This window comes from Cryptomeria japonica, chromosome 6 (genome assembly GCF_030272615.1).
Source record: "Cryptomeria japonica chromosome 6, Sugi_1.0, whole genome shotgun sequence".
NCBI lineage: Eukaryota > Viridiplantae > Streptophyta > Pinopsida > Cupressales > Cupressaceae > Cryptomeria > Cryptomeria japonica.
This window is the reverse complement of record NC_081410.1, coordinates 371,434,264-371,458,400: the sequence shown is the minus strand read 5'-3', so window position 1 is coordinate 371,458,400 and position 24,137 is coordinate 371,434,264. Positions and strand designations below refer to the sequence as shown.

Genomic DNA, 24,137 nt, shown 5'->3' with positions numbered 1-24,137 from the left:
GAGGATTTGAGGATTCTTGAACGTCGATCATAAGGCTTTCTACATGTCCCATCACGCAATTGGTCTCTTTTTGGAGGTAGCGTGCACACAGGTTCCAACAGATAAACAAGGTCATCTCCAACCCCTCTCTCGAGTAGAACCCTCCAAACTGACGATATTCTATTGGATGCATTTAAATACATTGATTGTTCGCAGTGCCCAATCTGCCAGGAATAGGAGATGTTAGGACATGCAACAATTCAAAAATGTTGAGACTGACAATAGTGAGGACAGCTTAGAGGCATCATCCCCTGAAGGTGAAATCATAGTGGATAGATTTAGGGTGGCGTGTAATGTCCCCATTTTCGTGAGCATCAGAGTTGGAAGGATTAGCCTATCATTTGATGGTGGATTAGAGGGTCTAGTTTGGGCGTTACGGAGCTCTTCAGGTGGCAGATGGCAATGTTTACCTCTCTAGATTGTTGGTATATTATGAGGCTAGGCTATTCAGAGGGTTTCTGGTTCCATTTTGAGGGACTTACTATTTATAATAAGTCAGTGGCTGTTGGAGAGGGATCCTTACTATTTTTAGTAAGACAGTTGGATGCACAGTGGATACAATGGTTAACTCCCAAGTTCAGTCGGAATTGAGAAATAATGATTAATGATGGAGTTATGATGTTATAATTATTATTGAAGTTATACTTAAATAATAATTAATTATTAAGTGCACATCATTGATAAATTAAGTGGACTTTATTTAAAAAGGAGATTTAAATGTTTTAAAAGTAAACTTTATAATAAGTGATAAAATGGTATTTAAAGGGGAGATATAAGTGTTTAATGAAGTATACTTTATATTTTAATGTTGTGCACCAAAAGGAGGGAAAAAAGAAATGAAATTAAAGTAAATTAAAGGAGATGAAGACATATGCAAATTAAACATTATAAAAGGGGATTTGGATTTCATTTCATTCAATTCTTGAATCATTTCAACATTTGTCTATTCTGAAGAAGCTTTGGCTTTGAAGAAGAAACCTAGGGTTTCGCTGTAATTTCAATCTTGGAGAATGTAGCCTCTCTTCGATTGTGCTGGTGGCTTCATACGGAGGTCACATCTGAGCATCAATGGAGTTTATTCAAATCTAAGTTGATTATCTCAAAGTATTTCAAGGGTATTCAGAGCAAATCAGAAGTTTAATCTTGCTGCTACATTGGCGCTACAGTACCCACGCTATAGTAAATCGCTATAGTCTTGGTGCAGATTTTTAGTGAATATTTCTAGAATTTAGTAATGGTTTCAAGCGGATTGAAGGAGATTTGATGATCAGATTGGTGAATCAGATTAGAACTGTGAATTTGCCAATATTTTCCCAGCCTTGCAGCTGCTGTCACACAGGTCACACAGACTGTATTTCTCTCGTGCTGTGCAGACTAGGGTTAGTTCGATTTTGGGGAAGGAGGCAATCAAAAAATCTGAAAATTAATATATAGGCCCGTGGAGCATCAAGGAAAATTGCACTGCAATTTTGGAGGCCTAAGGAAGCCATTCTAGGAGAATCAAACAAATCTTTGCTTGCTGCTATCAATTCCCAAGTTCATTATATTGCTTATGTTCTGCACTAGTGGTGATAATAACTACATACTATTGTTATCAGGATTATGTATGCATGTATGTCGAAGTGTTTGTGTTAATAACAATCTGCTGTAAGTGCATTTTGGTTAACTAGGATGCATGGAAAGTGTTTGCCAAAATGCTCCATAGCTGGAAGTGATTATTTACATTCTAAAGTTTGCATGGCAAGTGTTTGGGAAAACGTCCAAGGCTGTAGGTGACTGTTTCAGATCTTAGGATGTATGGTAAATGTTTGACAAAATGCCATGTTGAGTATTAGGCAAATTTGAATGATATTGAATAGTTGTTTGCAAGTCTTTTGATTGGAAAATCAGATTATTGGTGAAACCGACTTAATTAGTTTGCATACAAGTGTTTGACAATATTCCTTGGAGTTCAAATAAGCAAAATAGGGTTAGATTAGACAAGGGATATTACATGGCGGCTATTATTGCAGACAAGGATGATGCGGAGGACGTCATTGCTTATATGGGAGTTTAGTTGGAAAGCACATAACCACAAGCGGTAGTTTTGACACCATTGACAGAATTGGCAATTTCGACTCCATTGATAGAATTGGCAGTTTTGACACCATTGATGGAAACGATAGTTTTGGCCCCACTGACAAAATTGGTAGTTTTGGCCCCAATGAGAGAACTAGTAGTTTCAACACCATTGGTGGAGAGTGCAACATTGGAGGTACCAGCAACCGTGATAACTACTCCCTGCTCAATCTCGCCAGTTATGGCTATTTCAGCAATTTTTGGGACCTTGGCAAGTTTGCCGGCAATAGAAGTGACACCAGTAATATTGGATGTAGAAACTTGGCCCTCACTAGGCGGGGTAGGAACAACGACCCTCAAATCGACACTGCTAGGGGGCCCATTCATGAGCCCCACACCTGCCACATAATCACCTCCAGTGGAGGGCACATAGAAACTCAAAGAAGCCATTGGTTCATGGTTGGGGACATTGGGAATTGCTCCAAAGGATTCACTTGAGTCACCACGAGTGACACCTAGAGAGACGAGGGCTCCAAAGGGGAACAGTGGAGAAGACCATGGGATGGAACGATAATAGATGGAATCGCAGAGGGTGATAGTAGTAGAACCCACTCCGATTTTACCTGGATTGTCATCTGGTGAAGATGAGGAGATTGTACTGTGGCTAAACAAGCCAAATCCTCAAGATCCCATTGGCATTGTGCAACAGTGCGTTAGATTGTTGGAGGGGTTAGCAATTTTTTTGAGTAGAGTAGGAAACATTGCTAGAAATGTTGACATTGGCCACAACCCTTTGGTGGCTCAGGCGGTAGAACATCTGTTAGCATTCCTGCAGGGTGAGTGCAATGCAAAATTCTTCAGGTACTTCACTGCCAAGGGGTGGCCGAAGGTGGAGACGTAGGAGATGGTCGATGCTTGGATCCTGATGCAGCTAATAGTAGACGACCAACCTCGTCTCTTGAAATCACTCTCGGACATGGAGGTTGCCTTTAGGGATTTGTTCTTGAAGCACCAGAAGCTGGGGGTGGTGCGAATTGAGATGGTGGTTTCTCAATGGGAATAGGCCCTCCGAGAAGTAGAGACAGCTAGGTAGGCTCTGGTCAACCACTCACAGAAGGCTCGAGAGCAGTTAGTCTAGGAGCATTCACGGGTCACTGCCCTAGAGAAAACTATGGCCGAACATGTCCAACAGTTGAATGAGAAAGAGCAGATGAGGATAGCTTTGGCGGATAAGGTTACTCAATTGGAGGTAGAATTGGCTAGCAGGGATGAGTAGCTAAAGGAGAAAGCCAAGGAGTTGGAGAAGAAGGATGCAGAGTTAGAGAAGATGTGGAAACAACTCATGGAGGCTGCATATATGGTCAAAGCCGCTTGTGAGCGATAATTGGTGGCAAATAATCGCCTACAACAACACTCACAGCCAGGTGCCCCTTTGTCTTCTCTAATGCTAGGGAAGCCCTCTCATCCCTCTTAGTAGCTTACATATGTTAGAGTCAGCTCCCATTTTTGTTTTCGTCATCTAGAAGACCACTTCTTTATTGGGGGAGCTGATGTAGGTGGTATTTTTGCCATCTTAAATAAATAATGTCTTGTTTATGTTTTAGAAGTATAATTAGTTTTTCCTGAGAGGTTGCGTCAATTGCCGAAGGTTGGCAGTCTTAACCAACCGCGAGGCACTGTATATGTCTGGAGTATTGTATGGGGAAACATTCTATGGATGATTGTACACACATTACGCTTGCTAATAAAGAATATCTTTTTGCTATATGTCGTGTTGAATATTGTCAATTGGTATTATTCTGGTATGTTACCGTTTCTACTGTATTCTGTTTTCTTTGTGTAAGTTAGAGGACAATCCCTTCAGGATTAAATAGCATTCTCACATATATTCTATTCTTTTAAATTTGCATATTCTTCCTTTCAAATCTGCTCATAGCATTTCTTAGCAAATGTAGTCTTCCCTCACAAAATCTGTCTTTGAAAGATCTTTCAATTATGTTCTCTTCAAATAAATTTTCTGGTGTATATACGATGTATCTATTTTTCTTTATTCACACCTTGCACATCAAAAATCTGCTTGTATGATATTACATTTATTCCACACTTCTCATTGAATGATCTCAATATAGTTCTGCTCTTTAAATCTACTGGTGCTTGTATGATATGCATATAATTTTCACACACTTCTCCACAATTCTTTTTTCTTTTATATATCCTTATGCCTACTTGAAGAGAGGCATCTCTTTGAATAGAGACAACCTTTAAAAAGACATCACCTTTCATTCCTTAATCTTAATTGCTGCTGCTTCTTAAAACATAGTCTCTACGTTTTAAAAGCATAAGCATAACATAATGGTTTTAATTCATAACACAATAATTGCTGCCTATAGTGAATCGCTGCCCATAATACGAATCACTGCATTTCTTTTGATTGCTGCTTTGATCATATGCTGCCTTGTATTTTGACTTAGTTTATTATTAATAAACACAAGTATAAGTGCTGCTTTTACTTATATTAATCATTGCTTTTCATAAACTTTGATCACTCCTTTACTAATAACCATTGCCACCATTTTATGTATTAATCGATGTCTTAAGACTTGATTCCCAATTGCCTTTTATTTTGTCTTATATGCTTGCAGCCTTTCTAAAATAATCTTATTCCCATTTTGTCTTCATTAAAGGTAATTACTCCTTCATTCATTGCTTCCAGAAAATGAATATAAGTTAGATCGCTGTTCATTATTGACATTCAATAACTACTCATTATCATTCGCTGTTGTTTTCAATAATCATCTGCTGCATGATATATACTAATGTCTTACCTTTCTTTTAAGTCTTGAACCTTTTAACCTTGGCAAAGACGGTCGGCCAGAAATGGCATAAACATTAGCATTAATAAGGAAGTTGACCATCATTTGTACTTGATTTTCTTTCCTCAAGGGAGGTTACAATATATGATGGGGTCGGCCTCATTCTTGAAGATATATGATTTAATTTGACCAAGTCAATTTCCATTTATCAAGGCAAACAGAAGCAAACTGATTTTTCCTTGTTCAAATGATCTTCATAGACTCCAAACAGCTCATCAATGATTTCATCCATGTGACTTAATGTAAATCTTCCATCTGTGACTTGGGAGTAACCTACTGTTTCACTCTTTTGACATCAATGACGATCTTGTTTATAACATTGTTTTCTTACCTTTGACATCAATGACAATATTTCCAACACTTTGGTATAGAGAAGGATTATTAAATAGTTATAAATGTGATCAAACTAAGAGTTTGATTCATTTGATATTCATTGGCATGAAATCATACACATTTGGATAAACGATAAAGATTTAAATAAAGGTGGTGGATGCCATTTATTTATATGCATATAATAAGTGTCAAATATTTTACATTCTTTGCTTAAGAATGCTTGCATATTTGATGCATTTGTTCAGAAGTTGTATTTTGAGATATTTGAGGTAATCTTATCTATCTGTTCAGGTTAGGTGGAGTATGGTTGATAGATCAGTGCCTGAACCGCCAACAGCAGTTCTTCTTCATGGAATTCTTGGTGGAAGGAAGAATTGGGGTATGTAATTGGATTTTTTGTTCCACGAATCACACATTATACTTCTAGATCATAGTAGTACTACTTGGAAAAAGACCAAGTAATTATGGACTGGCAATTTACCTGTTTTATTTTAATATTTTGCATGGCACAGCAGTCAAACCTTGGAATTATGTGGTTAAACCTAGGAATTACTCAATCAAGCCTTTAAAAAAAAGTGTTATGTAATTCAAAAAGAGTTTTTAAAGTGTATGCAAACACAAAATAGTGATATATGTAAAAAATTGCAGTGGTTTTTGAGTTTCACAAGGCTGCCAAAAGTTGTTTGGGTTGGCTTTAGAAACTTTATTAGAATAGAAAATTGAATACCTTTGACTTTTGATTGGTTTACTGACATTTTCATCATGGGTGTAATAATTATATTTAATATTGACGTATTGAAATGTAAGTATTTGTTTTCTCTGGGACTTCCCCTGTGCTGATTCTTTTTTCATGGAATGGGGGTTAAGGTGTATATTTAAACTATTTCAATATATTAATATAAATTTTCAAATAATTGAAAAACTACTTATTCATAAATTCATTTTTCTACAATACATTGATTAAAATTCACATTTATAGATAAATTTCATTGTCATGAAAAATATATTATTGCTAGAATAAATAAAATGAATGATATGGACTGTTTTATCTGCTTGCAAGAGAGGCCACCTTTAGCTTATTAGAAAAATTGACCAGATAAAGATTACCAAGATATTCATTAATAAAATAATAAGCAAGAGCTTTCTTGTATAGGTTTATAGTGAAGGTCAACAAGCCACTATATGAACCTGGGATTAAAAGAATAAACCAATAAAGAATAAAGAATATCCTAAAGTCTATCTTATAGCTGGAATGACTCTATTAAAGCCTATAACTAAAAGCTAATTGACCAGTATTAAATAATAATTACTTTAACACCCTCCCTTAATGGTCAATCTACAAACTACACTAGGCTTATCCTAAAATTTAACAAATTTGTCAGGACCTAGAGACTTAGTAAGAATGTTTGCAATTTGGTCCTCAGTTGGACAATGTTGCAACATAACATCCATCTTCTATAAGTTGTTTGATGAAGTGACAATGTAGCTCCATATGTTTGGTATCTTCATGGAGGATTGGATTCTCGGCAAGTTTGAGCACCCCTTGATTGTTAGAGAAGAGGGTGAAGGCTCAATTTGAGGCATCTTCATGTCTTAAAGTGTCAATCTGAGCCAAACTATCACATATGCTACTTTTATTACTCCTCAATATTTTGATTTATCGATGAAAGAGCTATTGCATGTTGCTTCTTGCTGCTCCATGTGATTGCACCTATGCCAAGACTAATAATATATCCAAAAGCAAATTTTGGTCATTCTTAAAACTTGCCCAATTTGAATATGTGAATCCATACAATTTAGAGCTTTTGCTTTTGCTATATAGAATGTCAAATTCAAGTGCCCCTTTCACATATCTTAACACCCTCTTTGTTGTAGTCCAATGTTTAATGCATAGTTAAACTACTCGCCAAGGGCTGAAAAAAAACTCGGCAACTTAAAAATCTGCTTAAATTTAATTAGAAATGCATTTATTTTGCAAAATTGAATGAGGAGATGCATCTAATGAGTCAACAAATGAGTACGCAAAAGAAACAAGCTGAGTATAGATATATTTGATTGATATAAATGAAAATTTGGTACAAAATGGCATCCTCATATGGAATGTTGATGGCTGATAGACTAAAACAAAATGAAATAACAAATTGTTTTTGTAAAACTAAAAGTAAATACTACATCAAAACATTTTACATCTTCCTCTTCCCAGCTCCAGTGAAAACTAAGGGAGAGATAGAACTAGAGGGTCTAGTCCTAGGAGTCTGATGTGGCTCTTCCACCTCGCCAAAATGAGGTTGAGGGTAGCACCCCTTGTGGGAGTCTGAGGGTAAGAGAGAGAGAGGTAGAGAGATAGGTCTAGATCTTGGGGGAGAGAGGAGAGAGTAAGATAGAGAGTGGTAGAGAGAGGGGATAGAGGAAGAGTGATAGGGAGATAGATAGGTCTAGAATTCGGGGTAGATAAAGTGAGTGAGATAGAGAGCGAGAGAATGCTGATAGGAGCCTATTGATTATTGAAATTTGATTGTCTAAATTTTAAAAGATCTTCTAAAACTTAGAATTTGCATTATATCTCCTAGAGATCTTAAACCACTCTCAAACATCCTACCAATATTTAATGAAATATAACTTAATGTATTCTTATACTTAAATGTTGTATTTCATGTATATATTCCGATGAAGAGTGAGATTGACTTGAAAAAAAAAATTTAGATAATTTTTTGACATGTTTGGGCCTCTTTTTTATGCGGCCAAGTTTTTGTAGGAGACTCGCTGAGTTTTTGTGAAAAAATTGCCAAAAATTCAACGAGTTTTTATTAGAATATTGTAATGTTTCTTTAATGGTCATCTTAGTTATCTCAGTCATCTTTAGTTAGTTTCTATTTTCAGTTTTAGTTTAGAATTGTTTCTTTTAGAAACATCGTCTCTTGTAAAATCTTTATATAGATCTCTAGCTCTATGTTTAATATCATCAAACATCGAATATTTTAACATGGTATAAGAGCGGTTTTGGGTCTAACTCCCTCGCGGGAGGCCCAGGGTTTTGAAAGTTCTTTTAAATCAATTGTTTGAAAAAAAAAATTGAGGTTTTGTTTTGATCGTGGGCTAGATTTTTCTTTTTTTCTGCGGGAGTTGGTGATTTCTATATGTAGATCGCATTATTTAGAAAACTTCTTTAGAAATCACGGGCTTCTACAATCATTTTTCATAATCGTGCGACTGGTTTGATTTTTCAGCATGGGTTTGCTTGGTCGCGTGATCTTTGTTCCTATTCTTACCCGCGACATCTTCTGTGAAGTTGCAAAGGCCTGCTAAATAGGGTTTCTTCTTTGTGCGAAGCCTCTGGGCCTTTTTATTGGATCATCTGCACTTTGCACGATGGGAGTTCTTGTTTTTTTTGCGATGGCGACTAGACCCACAAAGTTTTTGTAGACACAAAAGTTGATCTCCCGCACGATTTTATTTTTTTTGGTTCTCTTTGCGCGCGATTTGGATTTGTTCTTGCAACTTGCATTTTCGAGGGTTTTTCCGTGACGGACCCGTGTAATCGTGAGCCTGTTTCCCCATGCAATGACATATTTTTTCTACTGCAATGGGACGACAAAGTTGCAAGTTCTTCTCCTCGGGTTTTCTACCTACGACTGTGTTCTCTCTGTGTTTTCTGCAAAGGCTCTTTGAGTTTTTTGTGAGTGATCATTCTTTGTGATCTGTGTTTCTGCCGTGTTTGTTGTTTTGTGTATGGTTTATTCTGTTCGGCAGCTAGGGTTTGTGGATGTTTTTTAATTTTGGGAGGGTTTTATAATTTTTGAACATAAAAAAATTGTGGGTTTCGTGCGATTTTTTGCCTCAAAATCGTTTTGTAAAAGGGTTTTACCGTTTTTCCTCAAAATTGAAGTTTTGCATTTTGATCCGTGTCTCGGATTATGTGTCTTGGGTTTTGATCGATTTTTCTCCTCAAAAATCGTGTCTGGTCATTTGTAATTCGCGATGTTCGTGTGGGATTCTGGGTTTTGCTTGATTTTATCCTCAAAAATCATGGGCATAGGTGTTCCTGTCTTAGGGTTTTTATCGTTTTTTCAGAAAAACAATATTTTGTAAACTTCAATTTCAAGGTTTGACGGTTTTTCCTCAAAAATCGTGGCTTCTTGCAGTCTATTTTGGGGCATCATGCTCATTTGCAAAAGTTTGTTGAGGGTTTGCCGATTTTTCCTCAAAATTGTGGTTTCCGTTTCATCGTCATCTTGGTGTCTTTGGCTATAGGGAGTGACACCTTTGTTACCCAACATCAAGTTGGACGATTTGTGATGATTAGTGGTGATATCCAGAAGTTTTGCATATTTTGGGTCAATGGCAGGCTCATGTCGCAGAACGTTCTGAGAAGAAGGGGGCAGCCTTCTTTGTTTTTCTCTGGGTAGTTAGAATGATGACCATTAAGGGAGGGTATTAGAATAGTGTAATGTTTCTTTAATAGTCATCTTAGTTATCTTAGTCGTCTTTAGTTAGTTTCTATTTTTCAGTTTTAGTTTACAATTGTTTCTTTTCGAAACATCGTCTCTTGTAAAATCATTAAATAGAGCTCTAGCTCTATTGTTTAATATCATCAAACATCGAATATTTTAACAGTTTTTCCCAAAAACTTTGAGAGTTTTTGTGTGAGTTAATGGCGTAAATACTCGCCGAGCAAAAAAACTTGCAAGTTTTCCAAAACTCGGCTATTAGTTTGCGATTATTCCTTCTATGGTGCTGTCATGAATTTTGAAATGAAACTCACAACTCAAATCAGCTTTAGTGGGTGTCTTAGATTAGATTTGGCTGGAAGATTTAGCCCTTTCCCCATAGGTGTGGATGAGATTTTATAATGAATCATTTTGAATGTGTCGAGCATACTCTTGGCATATATGGATTGTGAAACAAAAATGATGCTACTTGTTTGCCAACCTTCTACGACTAGGAAATAATGTTAGAGGCCTAGATCCTCCTTGTTAAAATATTTAATCATATTAGATTTGATCTCTTCAAATGCATGTATCTCATTACTTGTAATAATGATATCATCTACATATATGACCAATATTATGAGATTTTGCAACCATCATTGAAGCCCTCAAAGTCCTTTGTTTGTAGACCCCTCTTGGCCACCAAGGCCTCATCTATGAAGTTGTGGGTTGCCCCACTGTCAATCAGAACTTTAACTCGCTGCCCTTGTAAGATCTTGCTCACTGTAAGTGAATTATACCTAGGATTACTAGAAAGGGTAGTGATGGTTCCTCCTTTCTCTTCTTTTGATGGATGTTAGATCCCCAATTGAATTATCCTGCTCACTACTAGTAACTCCTATCTTCTCCTCCTCACCATTTGAAAACATATCTATCTATTTGACCTTCCCTTTGCCCAAACACCTATGATTACGCTCCCAAGGTTCTTTGCAAGAAAAGAAAAGCATTTTTCGTGTTTAGTTCATTTTTAACCTCATCATCTAGGCTGTTCCTTTTTGGCCACTCTTTTTGGAAAGGTTTCTTGTCTTTCTTTGTTGGAAATGCTTTGGGCTAGAATTTGCTTTTCGGTACTGAACTGTCCATGTTATGAGCTCTCTTGATGGCATCCTGCAAAGTGTTTGGATCAAATTCTATGACCCAACCATGAAGAGGTTCTGTCAATCCCTCCATAAACAAAACAAGCAACCTATGTTTTGGAACATCTGTGACCATCACTGAGAGTTTTTGGAACTTTGAGATGTAAGAGTCAACAAATCCCACCTATCTCAATTGTGCTAGCTCTCTAAAATATAGCTTAGGATCCTTATCAAACCTGTTCATCAACCTCTATGTAAAATCAACATATGGGGTGATACTATCATGACCCAAGGTTACTTACTCATGGTACAACCACTCATGAGCTTCTCCATTCAGATAAGTGTGGTGTACTTAATGGCCTCTGTCTCTATCATGGGATTAAGCTGGAAGTATATATCTGATTCTTGTACCCATGAATGGGTGGTGCACCTGCTAGAACCATTAAAGTTGGGAATGGTCAATTTACCCACTCTTCGTTGCAACTCCTTGTTGGGCCCTTGTCCTCTATCTCCGTTGGGTCTATTTCTGTACTTCACTTGACAAAAATTTTCTAAGGACAGCCAAATTCGTCACCCAGGGATTAGTACTCTCTCAAACAATCTGCCCGAGTTTCACCACCTTCTTGCTATCTTGCTTGTTCTTCTGGCGATGCTTCTAAGAATTCTGGAATTAAAGGTCTAGGAGTTGTTCTACTGGCTGTCCAGGAGTTGTTGACCAGAATATTAGTGTTACTTCCCAATCCATGGTTGCCATTATTTCCATATTTACCATTATTGCCATTGTTCCCTTGATCACCCTGTTTTTTGTTATACATGGTTTGCATCATTTGAGTCATTAACTGAACCAACTACTACTGTTCTCTAGCCAAATCATTTAAATCTCCATAGTATTAGGGTTTTGTTGTTCATTTTTATCATCCATACCTTCTTCAGAATCTGAACTAAGATGTTGTCTTCTCCTATAAGTGATTAAATCTCTATCTTCCAGATTCATAAAGTATTTTCAGTCATTAAAATTTTCAGATAACCCTCCATACTGGCAAGATCACACTTTGATACCATTGTAAATACCTGAGCCAATATGTATACCAAATTTTTCCACTTTTTTCAAGTTTAAGGGTCAACATTTCATTAAACAGTTTATATTCTGCTGGTTTAGCTTGATATTTTTGCACTGTGTTTGATAGACTGACATATGCTCATTATACAATACTTTGAACAAAACTTGATCACATATCCAACATTAATATATAACAAGACATTTTGCTAAATAATTGTCCTCATTTATTTGGTTGATTGTGCAAATAAAAGCAAATACAACAAGCTGTTTATAACCAGCAAGTACAAGGATGTTCTGAAATAAGTTTTCTGATCTCTAGATGGGGCGATAGGGAGCTCTCCAATGTGCACTCTTCCTTTCAAACACACCCTCCAATTCTCCTCATTGACCTGTAACTATAAACCAAGTTCGCACCAGCGATAAGGAACCTCCAAACTGCACTATTGCCTGATAAAATGCTCATGCCTCCATGCTAAGTTGCATTGACCTGCAATAAGGGCCCCAAAGGCCTCAAATCTGAACCAGTACTAGGTGTTGGAATGCCTAATAGAACCCAACCGACAGGAAATAGGTAAACGCCACATTATGATTGAAATTTGAATGCATCCAAACCCTTGAACAACCTCCTTTTTTTCACGCCAGCCTAGTTTAGTGTTGGTAGCCAGACCAAACACCATATTCACCAAAAATCAATCAATATCAGCATCACACAGCTATTAAATGATTGGTGGCTAGAAAAAGAAGCCATTCTTGCTCCTCAGCTGATATCTAACGCCCAAACTAGTTGTCTCTGCCTTTCCTGTAAATGCTTGCAAATATTAATAATTTGTCTTGCAAGACTCCATAAATTATTTAATCTACTTCTGATTATGCTCTTGCATGAAACTTGTGTGATTCCACCTGCAGATTGGCGAGGGTAGATTTCTCACCACCAAAACCAATTTCCCTAGGGTTTTCCTTCTAAGGTTTGCTCCAACAAGTAACCCAAAATTCCACAATAGAGAAAATAAGCAAGCATGATCAAATGAGCTCTCAAATCCTTTTTTGATATTTTCCCATGAAACTTTTTTAAAGGGACCTTTTAATTTCCTGCTTAAAATATTTCATTAAAGCACTTCTATTTAGTGACTTTTAAAATTTTCCTTGTAATTCACTTGAGTGATTTTACAAAATTAATTACAGTAAAGTCATCCGTAAAATTTTCTTTATTGGACAACTTTATTTAATTAATTAATTTATTCCCTAATATAGCTGGAAATTAGCCTACGAGAATAAAATAAGCTAAATGGGTCATATTCTAGCTACTCCACAAAAGGAAACATTACAGGGCAATTAAATGATTGAACAAATGAGTACATGAGAAAATCATAGGGAACATGACACTGTATTAATTACTGAAGTATGATAACTCACGTGGATGGCATGAGGTGGGCTTTTGTGTATGGTCTTACTTTATAAATTGATAATTTTTTAATTAGCTGATAGGCTATATATTGTGGGCACTGCCCACCGGATTTCAATTCCTCTCGCTGTGAAATTATAGGAAAATTTCTCGAACGGTTGAAATAGTCCGGCACAGTACTCTGCAATAAGCTCACACACTGGCTCAACCATTGTGCACCATGTTTACTGAAAACCGCATAGTAGTCGATGCTTCCATTCCTGGGCCAAGCAATGGGTGAGGTGCCTCGCTTTTGAGTTCATGTCTCTAGCCTCGATTAGGAACAAATGATGGAGAGACACCATGGTTGTAGCCACACATAGACTCCATATTCGTTCCTTCATCATGGAGAGATAACGTGATTTGTTCTCGCGACCTCATGACTGATTTTTGAAGAGGTAGAGCATGATATTATGACGCTACTTATCATAAACTAAAAGGATTTTGTCAGATGTCATATTTGCAAGAACCATGGTAGACATGTGTGCAAAATGTGGAAGCATAGGCAAGGCGTATGACTTGTTTGACAGAATGCCTCAAAGAAATGTGTACTCATGGACTGCAATGATCGAAACTTATGCACAAAATGGATTTGTTGGAAAGGCCTTATAGATTTTCAAGGAAATGCAATTGGTAGGGTAAAGCCTGTTGACGATAAGGTAGCTTCAGTCATAATTCTTGAGGACTGACTGAGACAGCATAATTGTCTAATTGGCCTTTTGGCCTTTAGACAATTCTGAGTAATAGTTATCGATATCATTAAACCCCATAAGCAGTGATTTCGAATTAATGCCAATCGATGACAATCGACTTGACTCCATTATCAAGTTAGATTTACATAATCTGTTGTTCGATCATCACATTGGTTAAATCACTTAAAGCACATCAGTTATAATAAACCGATCTATTAATCTATAATTGTTAGTGTTTTCTTAATCAACTGATCATAATGGAATTGATTAATGAAAACCCTTGAGTATCATATATCAAAGTTGATATGATCATTGTAGATGGATATATATAAAGTTTATACAATTGCAGATCATCGAAGTACAGCCAGGATACAATATAACAGTTTGTGACCAATATATATATAAATCATCTTCGACGATATGTATATCTGCAGATGGTGAATGATATTAGTCACAACTCTAATTAACCCGATCAATGGTCAAACCGAATCATCATCATTAACCTGCTTCTATTATCGCATTATTCTACAATTGATTAGTTATCGATTCATTTGTTAATCATTGGTTAAAGCATAACCTATTATAATTGAATCGATTAAATTATGAATCGGTTTGGCCTCAAGATTCTTCACGTAGAGTCGCATCTCCTTTATTGTCTTCGGGCATCATATATATATATTTGATACAATTCGGTTGGAGGTGACACAGCGAAGATTACAAGAGTAGGTTGTGAGAATCAGTATGTGGATATTAATATTGCAATCAAGATCATTAATATACTCAGCAGTACGTGAACATTGGTATCGAAACATAGATCATTTGAGATTGTGATTATATCTATATAAACGTTGAACATCAAATATAATATTCAGACTCAATTCCTACCTTGTATAAGTCGAATTGAATTCATTCTAAGTTAAAGTGTAATGTCCCCATTTTTCTAAGCCTCTTATGAAGTTTTAGCCTTTTGGCTAAGTGGAGAAATAAGGAGAAATTAATTAAATTAATTTCTTATAAAGTCATTAAATAAATTAAAAAATTAAAAAGTGACTTTATATTTAATTAATTTAATTAAATAGTGACTAAAATAAAATATTAAGTCACTAAAATAAAAAAATATTATTTTATTGCAAATGGAATCTTCTAGAAGCTTCTGGATGTGGAGATGAAAAAAGTATAAAGGGAGATCAGATTGAAGCTTCAAGGCAGATTGGAGACTGATTTGGATATGATGAAATGACTGATGCGTTGCATTAGTTAGTTGAATCTCTAAGGACGCAAACCTTCAGTAGATTGATAGAAGGGCTGGACGAAACCCTAGTTCTTCATTTTGGGAGTAGGATCGCAACGGAATCTACATCAATGCCTACATTGTGAAAGTCTTCTTTCGAAGGCAAATTTGCAATTGAGAGGAAGATATTTTCAGTCTTCCTATTTGAGCTAATTGGAGATTTTAACTTCAGTCCATGGTGGATGATTTTGATTAAGTCTTCAGATTTTGGGTTTGGTGGTTTCAACTCCTCATTTGGCATATATGTGTTTTGATTGTTATTGGAAACTAGGCGATTCCAATGGGATTATTTGCAGGGGAAATCGGGGAGCAAATTTTATGTTTTCAGGTCTGAGATAAAGTCCCCCCAGCACCCTATTTTATTCATATCTCATTGTGGAAGTATATTCTCAAAGGTTGGTTGACAACGATTTCATCTAGGAGGGAAGGCGATCGTCCTTGATGCATTTTGAAGGAGATTGAAGGGAGTTTTTGGAGAGATCTGTCCAAGTTACAGGTTTGCATTCAAGGTCTTATCAGATCACCTGAGAACCACGTTTTTGCTCACAGCTACTGTTGGAAGGTGGATACATTTGTGGGTGTGAGCTCAATCCAATCACCTAACCTAGGCGATTATTTTAAGCCTTCATTTGGAGCCTTGGACACTGGTATTATTTAATTATCTAACCTGCAACTTCAGGGATTAAGCTGCATACTTGAGGAGGGGCGTTTTCTTGTATAGAGGCTGTCAAAAATCAACAAAATAATCAGGCACTATCACCCAATATTCTCCTGCAGATCGGCATCTTCAGGACAGGTTTTTGACATGTTTTGTCTTGTCAATTGGTTATATTTCTGAGTATAATGTCTTCAGATTTAAGAACAGCCATGAAGTGATTATTTGGTTATTAATAATAAGGTTTCCTATGTCATGTAATTACTGATATATAATCAGAAAGCGATAACAACAGTCTTGATTCTTAATGCAAGTCTGAAGCATGTATGTGAGTCATTTGACAAAATGCCATTGTCCTCAGAAGCCTGAAAATTAGAAATTGTATCAGTTCAGATGTTTGAGTTTTGTAATGCCAAATTGTGCTATCATATGAATTGAGGATTACGGAGTCTGAGGCTGCACATTATATGAATGAATTCTGAGAATGTACGACAATTATTTGACAAAATGACAGCTAGTAGATGTCCATGTTTGAGAGCTTCATTTATCTTCCAATACATCTAGGTTGTTGTCAAGCTTTCAATATTATCATGCTTTCATTTTAAGTCATTTGTGAATGATCTTTCATGTGGAATTAATGTTTGATTTCCCTTATACCAAACTGAAAACTAAGAGAAGCAGACTAAGACCCTATTAGCCAAGTGTTTGACGAAAGGTCTAAGCCAAGAAAATCAGAAATTTATATCAGAATTGACAAGGGACACTACAGTGGTATTAGAGCGGTTTCCTGCCATCCTGTTGGGGAAGTACAAAGGGAAAGATGGATTTTGACAAATCCACTATTGATTTGATAAGGAACTTGCAAGCTTTGTTGAATGATCCGGAAACGAAACAGGGATTTCTAGGAATGTTTGGGAAATCAAAGAAAAAGGAAATTTCTTAGCCTACAAGTGATCATGGGAAAACATTCAAACAGGAGCATAGTATGAGCAAGAATGAAATGAGAAGACAAGGTCTATGCTTCACTTGTAAAGGTCTGTGGGAGCTGAATCACAAATGTATGGATGAAAGGATGGTTAAAGAAAATGGAACAAGCAAGAAAGAGAATGAAGTTCATGTGTCTTCAATTGATGGGGAAATTTCTGAAAATAGCAATGTAATAGCAGCCACTTCTATGACGCCAATTAATGATGATTCTTCCAAAGGAAGCAAAGAGGAGAAGGGTACAATTCTGATTTTGGACAGCAGTTGTTTACCTCATTCTTATGAGACTGCTGCTCATATACATGGGGGAACTTGTGAAGACGAGACACCAAGTGCTGGATCACCAAGTGCTAGTGTTGAGGATGGAAATTCCAATAGAGATGCACTTGTGAAGCTTGAAGAATATGACAGGTATATTGATGACAGCAGACACATTTCTTCACTTCATCATGAAAATGATGATACCTTGGAATCATTTCTAGATGGCACTCAAGAATTGGGTGTTAAAGATGAGCTGGGAGGGATGAATTTAAATTATGAGCATTCTGATTTTTTTATGTCAGACTTGGGTGGATGTGGAAATTGACCCTCTTCTTAGTGGAGCAGCCCTTAGTGTTTTGACGACACATGACAATGGAGACACTTTGCAATGGTATGACATCATCACCGATTGGTTTGAGGACAGCAGCATCATGTTCCATGATATTCATGAGATTACAGCCCTTACACATGCAAGAGTTTGTGAAGATGAGTCTACAAGTGTTGAGCATGAAGAAGTGCTTGTAAAAGTTGAAGGCATGACACCAATGCATGACAACAGTGCTGATTGCTATAACAGCATTGTTATAACTCTACATTCTTAGGCTAATGCAGCTCATAATCATGGAAAAGACAATATCATGGAGTTCCCTAATGTTGGCATTCAAGTTTGGGAAGGTAGTCCTGAGACATGGGTTGCTAATGTAAATAGTAAGAGGTATGATTTTGTGCATCATAGCTTAGAAGATGTAACAAGGACTCAAAGCTTGTGTGAAGTATGGTTACGGAAAGTTAGGCAAGCTAAGTTGCTAGCTGCCCAAACAAGACAACACTTACAAAAGGTCCAGGAATGCGGCAACCATATAGAACATGAGCGTAGTGACCTTATCAGATCAGCCACACATGAAATACTTTGGGGTGTTAAGGAAGACACCTACATTACAAATTTGAAATGTGCATCTATTTCTTATGATATGTCAGTTATCTATTTACTGATTGGTGATTTAATTTTCTTTGATTCTGCATGGGTTAGTGGCTGTCCTGTTTGGTTTTCCAAAGCACTTTCAGATTTGGCATGGTCTACACCAGCTATCCAGTGGCACGAAGGTGTGTGGGGACATACCTATTCGATGTGGAATGATTGTGAGATGGATTCCTTTGATTTACAATGGTATGTTGACATCTATGACATCATTCATGTTGCTGATCGGAGTTATCTAAGCAATGTTGGGTGGCTGTTTATGTTGTTTCATTGGCATGAGGGAGTTCATTTCCACATCTCCTTGTTGGTCAGCCTTCCAAGATGGGAGATTCATGGTGATTGGAGGAATCATTTCATCTTCATCACATGTGGTAGGATTGATGGATTGGTTTGGGATCCGGGTATTGTCAGGGTTGAGGCTTGCAATCTTGTGGCACGTGATGAGGTGGTCGAGCTGATTCAGCAGATACAATTGGTGTTACAGGAGCTTTTGCATGTTGATAGGAACATTGCACATTTTTTCATTTGGGATCCAGGTGGCATGATTCTTTAGGATGTTTTGTTGAGCAGTAGACATTGCTTGGGGTCAAGCAATTTCAGGAGGGGCAGATTGTAATGTGCCCATTTTTCTAAGCCTCTTATGAAGTTTTAGCCTTTTGGCTAAGTGGAGAAATAAAGAGAAATTAATTAAATTAATTTCTTATAAAGTCATTAAATAAATTAAAAATTAAAATGTGACATATTTAATTAATTTAATTAAATAGTGACTATAATAAAATATTAAGTCATAAAGTCACTAAAATAAAATAATATTATTTTATTGCAAATGGAATCTTCTAGAAGCTTCTGGATGTGGAGATGAAAAAAGTATAAAGGGAGATCAGATTGAAGCTTCAAGGCAGATTGGAGACTGATTTGGATATGATGAAATGACTGATGCGTTGCATTAGTTAGTTGAATCTCTGAGGACGCAAACCTTCAGTAGATTGATAGAAGGGCTGGACGAAACCCTAGTTCTTCATTTTGGGAGTAGGTTCGCGACGAAATCTACATTAGTGCCTACATTGTGAAAGTCTTCTTTCGAAGGCAAATTTGCAATTGAGAGGAAGATATTTTCAGTCTTCCAATTTGAGCTAATTGGAGAGTTTAACTTTAGTCCATGGTGGACGATTTTGATTAAGTCTTCAGATTTTGGGTTTGGTGGTTTCAACTGCTCATTTGGCATATATCTGTTTTGATTGTTATTGGAAACAATGGGATTATTTGCAGGGGAAATTGCAGGGGAAATCGGGGAGCAAATTTTACGTTTTCAGGTCTGAGATAAAGTCCCCCCAGCACCCTATTTTATTCATATCTCATTGTGGAAGTATCTTCTCAAAGGTTGGTTGACAGCGATTTCATTGAGGAGGGAAGGCGATCTTCCTTGATGCATTTTGAAGGAGATTGAAGGGCGTTTTTGGAGAGATTTGTCCAAGTTACAGGTTTGCATTCAAGGTCTGATCAGATCACCTGCGAACCACATTTTTGCTCATAGCTACTGTTTGAAGGTGGATACATTTGTGGGTGTGAGCTCAATCCAATCGCCTAACCTAGGCGATCATTTTAAGCCTTCATTTGGAGCCTTGGACACTGGTATTATTTAATTATCTAACCTGCAACTTCAGGGGTTAGGCGGCATACTTGAGGAGGGGTGTTTTCTTGTGTAGAGGCTGTCAAAAATCAACAAAATAATCAGGCACTATCACCCAATATTCTCCTGCAGATCGACATCTTCAGAACAGGTTTTTGACATGTTTTGTCTTGTCAATTGGTTATATTTCTGAGTATAATGTCTTCAGATTTAAGAGCAGACATGAAGTGATTATTTGGTTATTAATAATAAGGTTTCCTATGTCATGTAATGACTGATAATAATCAGAAAGCAATAACAACAGTCTTGATGCTTAATGTAAGTCTGAAGCATGTATGTGAGTTGTTTGACAAAATGCCATTGTCCTCAGAAGCCTGAAAATTAGAAATTGTATTAGTTCATATGTTTGAGTTTTTTAATGCCAAATTGTGCTATCATATGAATAGAGGATTACGGAGTCTGAGGCTGCACCTTATATGATTGAATTCTGAGAATGTATGACAATTATTTGACAAAATGACAGCTAGTAGATGTCCATGTTTGAGAGCTTCGTTTATCTTCCAATACATCTAGGTTGTTGTCAAGCTTTCAATATTATCATGCTTTCATTTCAAGTCATTTGTGAATGATCTTTCATGTGGAATTAGCGTTTGATGTCCCTTATACCAAACTGAAAACTAAGGGAAGCAGACTAAGACCCTATTAGCCAAGTGTTTGACGAAAGGTCTAAGCCAATAAAATCAGAAATTTATATCAGAATTGACAAGGGACACTACATAAAGTAACAATAAGTTTGAAAAATACCAAATTTATAAATCTGATCCAAACTTAACATGGTATCGGAGCTAGCATAAGGAAAAGATCAGATCAGATTTATAAAGACAAGTCTACCCTGTGTTGTGCGTTGCACACACTCCCTGTCGCCGACAGGGTCCCCCTCATTTTGGTTTTTAGCCTTTGCCCTGTTGAGTTCTGCGCAGGGTGTCTAGCGTCTTTTTTTTTGAGTGCCCAAAATCAGTCCAAAGGACGATGTTTTTATAAGCGTAAGCCTAGGAATCTGCAAGGTGAGTTTAACGCTTAAGTTGAAAACTTTTCAAATATCGCTTTTTGGCCGATTTTCGCCAAATTTGAGGGCAAAGTTAAAACTTTGAAAAGCTCGCAAAAGGCCTGGTGGCCCAAAAACACAAGTTTAAAAAGAGCTGGAAAAATCCCTCAGGAGGTCGATTTTCGCTTTGAGGTAAGACGTTCAAGTTAAAACCTTTGCAAAATGTCCTTTTTTTCCCGAATTTCGCCAAAAGGGGTAAAAATGCAGAAAAAGAAAAAACTTTGCAAAAGTCGTTAAAACGCCGAACTTTGGCATTACTAAGTAAAATGTCAAAGTTTAAAAGACTTGCAAAATCTCCTTAAGGCCCGATTTTTGGCGAATAGGAGTTAAATCGTTAAAAAATTAAAGTTTGCGAAAGAGTCAAAAAGCTCGAACTTTGGTGATAAAGGGGAAAACTTTAGAATGTTAAAACTTTGCAAACGAGCGAAAAACCCCCTGAAGTTCGGCAATAGAAGGCGAAGTGTAAAGAGTATCGAAAAGTTTGCAAACAAGGCCAAAGCCCCAAATTTCGGCAATAAGTGAAAATTAAAGTTCGCAAAAGGAGCAATATCGCCGAAATTGATACCAAATGTAAACAAGCGTTAAACTTCGCGAAATCTTGTAAAGTGCCGAACTTCGACGTTTAGGAGTAAAATGTTAGAAAGTTAAAGCCTTGGCAAATAAAGGAAAAATCCCGATCTTCGGCAATAGAGCGAAAATCTGAAAAGGTTAAAACTTGCGAAAAGGAGGAGTGTCGAACTTCGGCGTTTAGTGAGCAGAGTGTTTTAAAATATGCAAAAAGTTAAAACTTTAAAAATCATGAAACTTCCAATTTCAGCGATGAAGGAGTGAAGTGTCAATGGGTTAAAAGCTTGTAAAGAAGCCAGAAGCCCGAACTTCGGTGACAAAGGGAAGAACGTTAAAATCGCGAAAGCCCAAACCCTCAAAATTCGGCGGATAGGAAGAGTGTTAAGCGTTTAAACTTTGCAAAAGAAGGCGAAATACCGAGCTTTGGCATTAGGAGTAAAAGTGTCCAAGCGTTAAAAGGTTCGCAGTATCGCAAAAACCCTCCCCTTCCACGTGAAAATCGGGAGGCATATTGGGGAAAACGTCATTCTTTTTTTTTATGAATCGCGAGCTGTGCATTTCATCTCTTTCCCAAAAAACGCAAGGCATAAGATAGGGTGTTCGCATTTTACGCCCTCTATCCCGAAAATCGGCAAGCGCATGAAAGTCGCAAGTTGAGAAAGGGCATTTTCAAATTTAAAAAAAAAAAAGAAACAACCCTGTAGGCCGGGTTTGTGCGGATTGGCATCTTGTTTGTCGGGTAAGCTCGCTTTGTCTCCGTTGAAATCATTTGAAATATATGCAAGATTGGTTAGATGTGTTTATGCAAAATTGATTAAATGATTAAAACCCGTAGACCACATCTTTCCCTTTCGAAAGGCATCAAGCAAAGCAGCAAAATCAGAGTCTATCCAAAAAGTTAACAAGGAATGCAAATTTCAGACTGGGGGAATTTTGAACCTCATTCATTTTTGAAAAACTGATCTTGAATTCATTCTAAGTTAAAGTGTAATGTCCCCATTTTTCTAAGCCTCTTATGAAGTCTTAGCCTTTTGGCTAAGTGGAGAAATAAAGAGAAATTAATTAAATTAATTTCTTATAAAGTCATTAAATAAATTAAAAAACAATTATAGATTAATAGATCGGTTTATTATAACTGATGTGCTTTAAGCGATTTAACCAATGTGATGATCGAACAACAGATTATGTAAATCTAACTTGATAATGGAGTCAAGTCGATTGTCATCGATTGGCATTAATTTGAAATCATTGCTTATGGGGTTTAACGATATTGTTGTCTCAGTCAGTCCTCAAGAATTATGACTAAAGCTACCTTATCGTTAACACTCCCTCTTAGCTAGGGAGGAATTCTTCTTATCCTTTATAAGTTATATCATCTTCATTGTGATGATTTTCCACAATAGCCACATCTATATGTGGAAGAGAAAGATATCACCTCACTGTGATATCAAGTGTTATGGCATGTCCACGGATATCATGTCACATGATATCCACCATAAATCTCTTAATGTAATACCCACCATTATGGCTTGTCCACGGATATCACATCTCATGATATCCACCATTATGGCATATTCAAGGATATTACTTCATGGCATGTCCACGGATATTACGTCACATAATATCCACCATGAATATCTCTTTATGTAACACCCACCATCATGGCTTATCCACGGATATCACGTCTCATGATATCCACCATTATGGTATATCCATAGATATTACTTCTAGAGATATCAACCATCATGACATATCCATAGATATCATGTCTCATGATATCCATCATAATGGTGTGATCAATCAATATTGTAAGATCGTCACCTTACAATAATGATCAGATATACAAGAGTTTATCATTGAGAGATCGTCACCTCACAATGATATCCACCATGGCTCATCCAATGGGTGAACACAAGTACAAGAAGGTCATCATAGATTCTCTCACGAGATGTTGTCATGGAGTCACACACATGACATTAATCATGAACCATATCAGATTAATAAGTTGCAATAATAAGAGTTTACACTCTAAACATCTTATAATAAGAAAGAATACATTAGTATAATAAACAATACAACCAAATCAATGATGTTGAGACTTAATCTCAGCTAGGGCTACATTTTCCACCATACCAAGCTTATCTCGAAAGTGCACAAACTTTATTCTGGAGAGAGGCTTGGTGAGAATAATTGTTGTCAATTCATAAGTACTAATGTTTCTTAACTGAATAACATACCTTTCCACTTGACCTCCACATGCTTTGACCTTTCGTGAAATACAAGGTTGGAGTTTGCATCACTCTTGGTGTATTCCAAGCTCATCAAGTATTCATCTATCTAGAAATATCATGACTTAGGAGTTAGCATAAAGGGCCTTTCAGTCTACATGGGACTCCATCCCATGAATCATAATATTTTGACTGATCACTAGAGAAATCATCTCGACATAGTCCACTCCCTCTGAATCAATATGACCAAGATTATCGGATATCAATCGAAGCATATCTTCTTAGTTTCTCCCTCTGTCACAGAAGCATCCCTTGCTCACATGGACCCAATAATAGAAGATATCTTGCTTCAAGAGACTCTCATTTTCTAGTATGATC

At 36.8% G+C, this 24,137-nt stretch overlaps 1 protein-coding gene across 3 annotated transcripts in view; it reads left to right on the top strand.

Moving 5' to 3' along the window:
• LOC131072196 (uncharacterized) overlaps positions 1-24,137 on the top strand; it is a 197,698-nt gene that overhangs the window by 33,575 nt on the left and 139,986 nt on the right. For all 3 annotated transcript variants that reach the window (XM_059207365.1, XM_059207363.1, XM_059207364.1), the window contains one exon: positions 5,595-5,682. In XM_059207365.1, the coding sequence (XP_059063348.1) occupies positions 5,595-5,682 (88 nt within the window). The remainder of the gene's footprint in view (positions 1-5,594; positions 5,683-24,137) is intronic.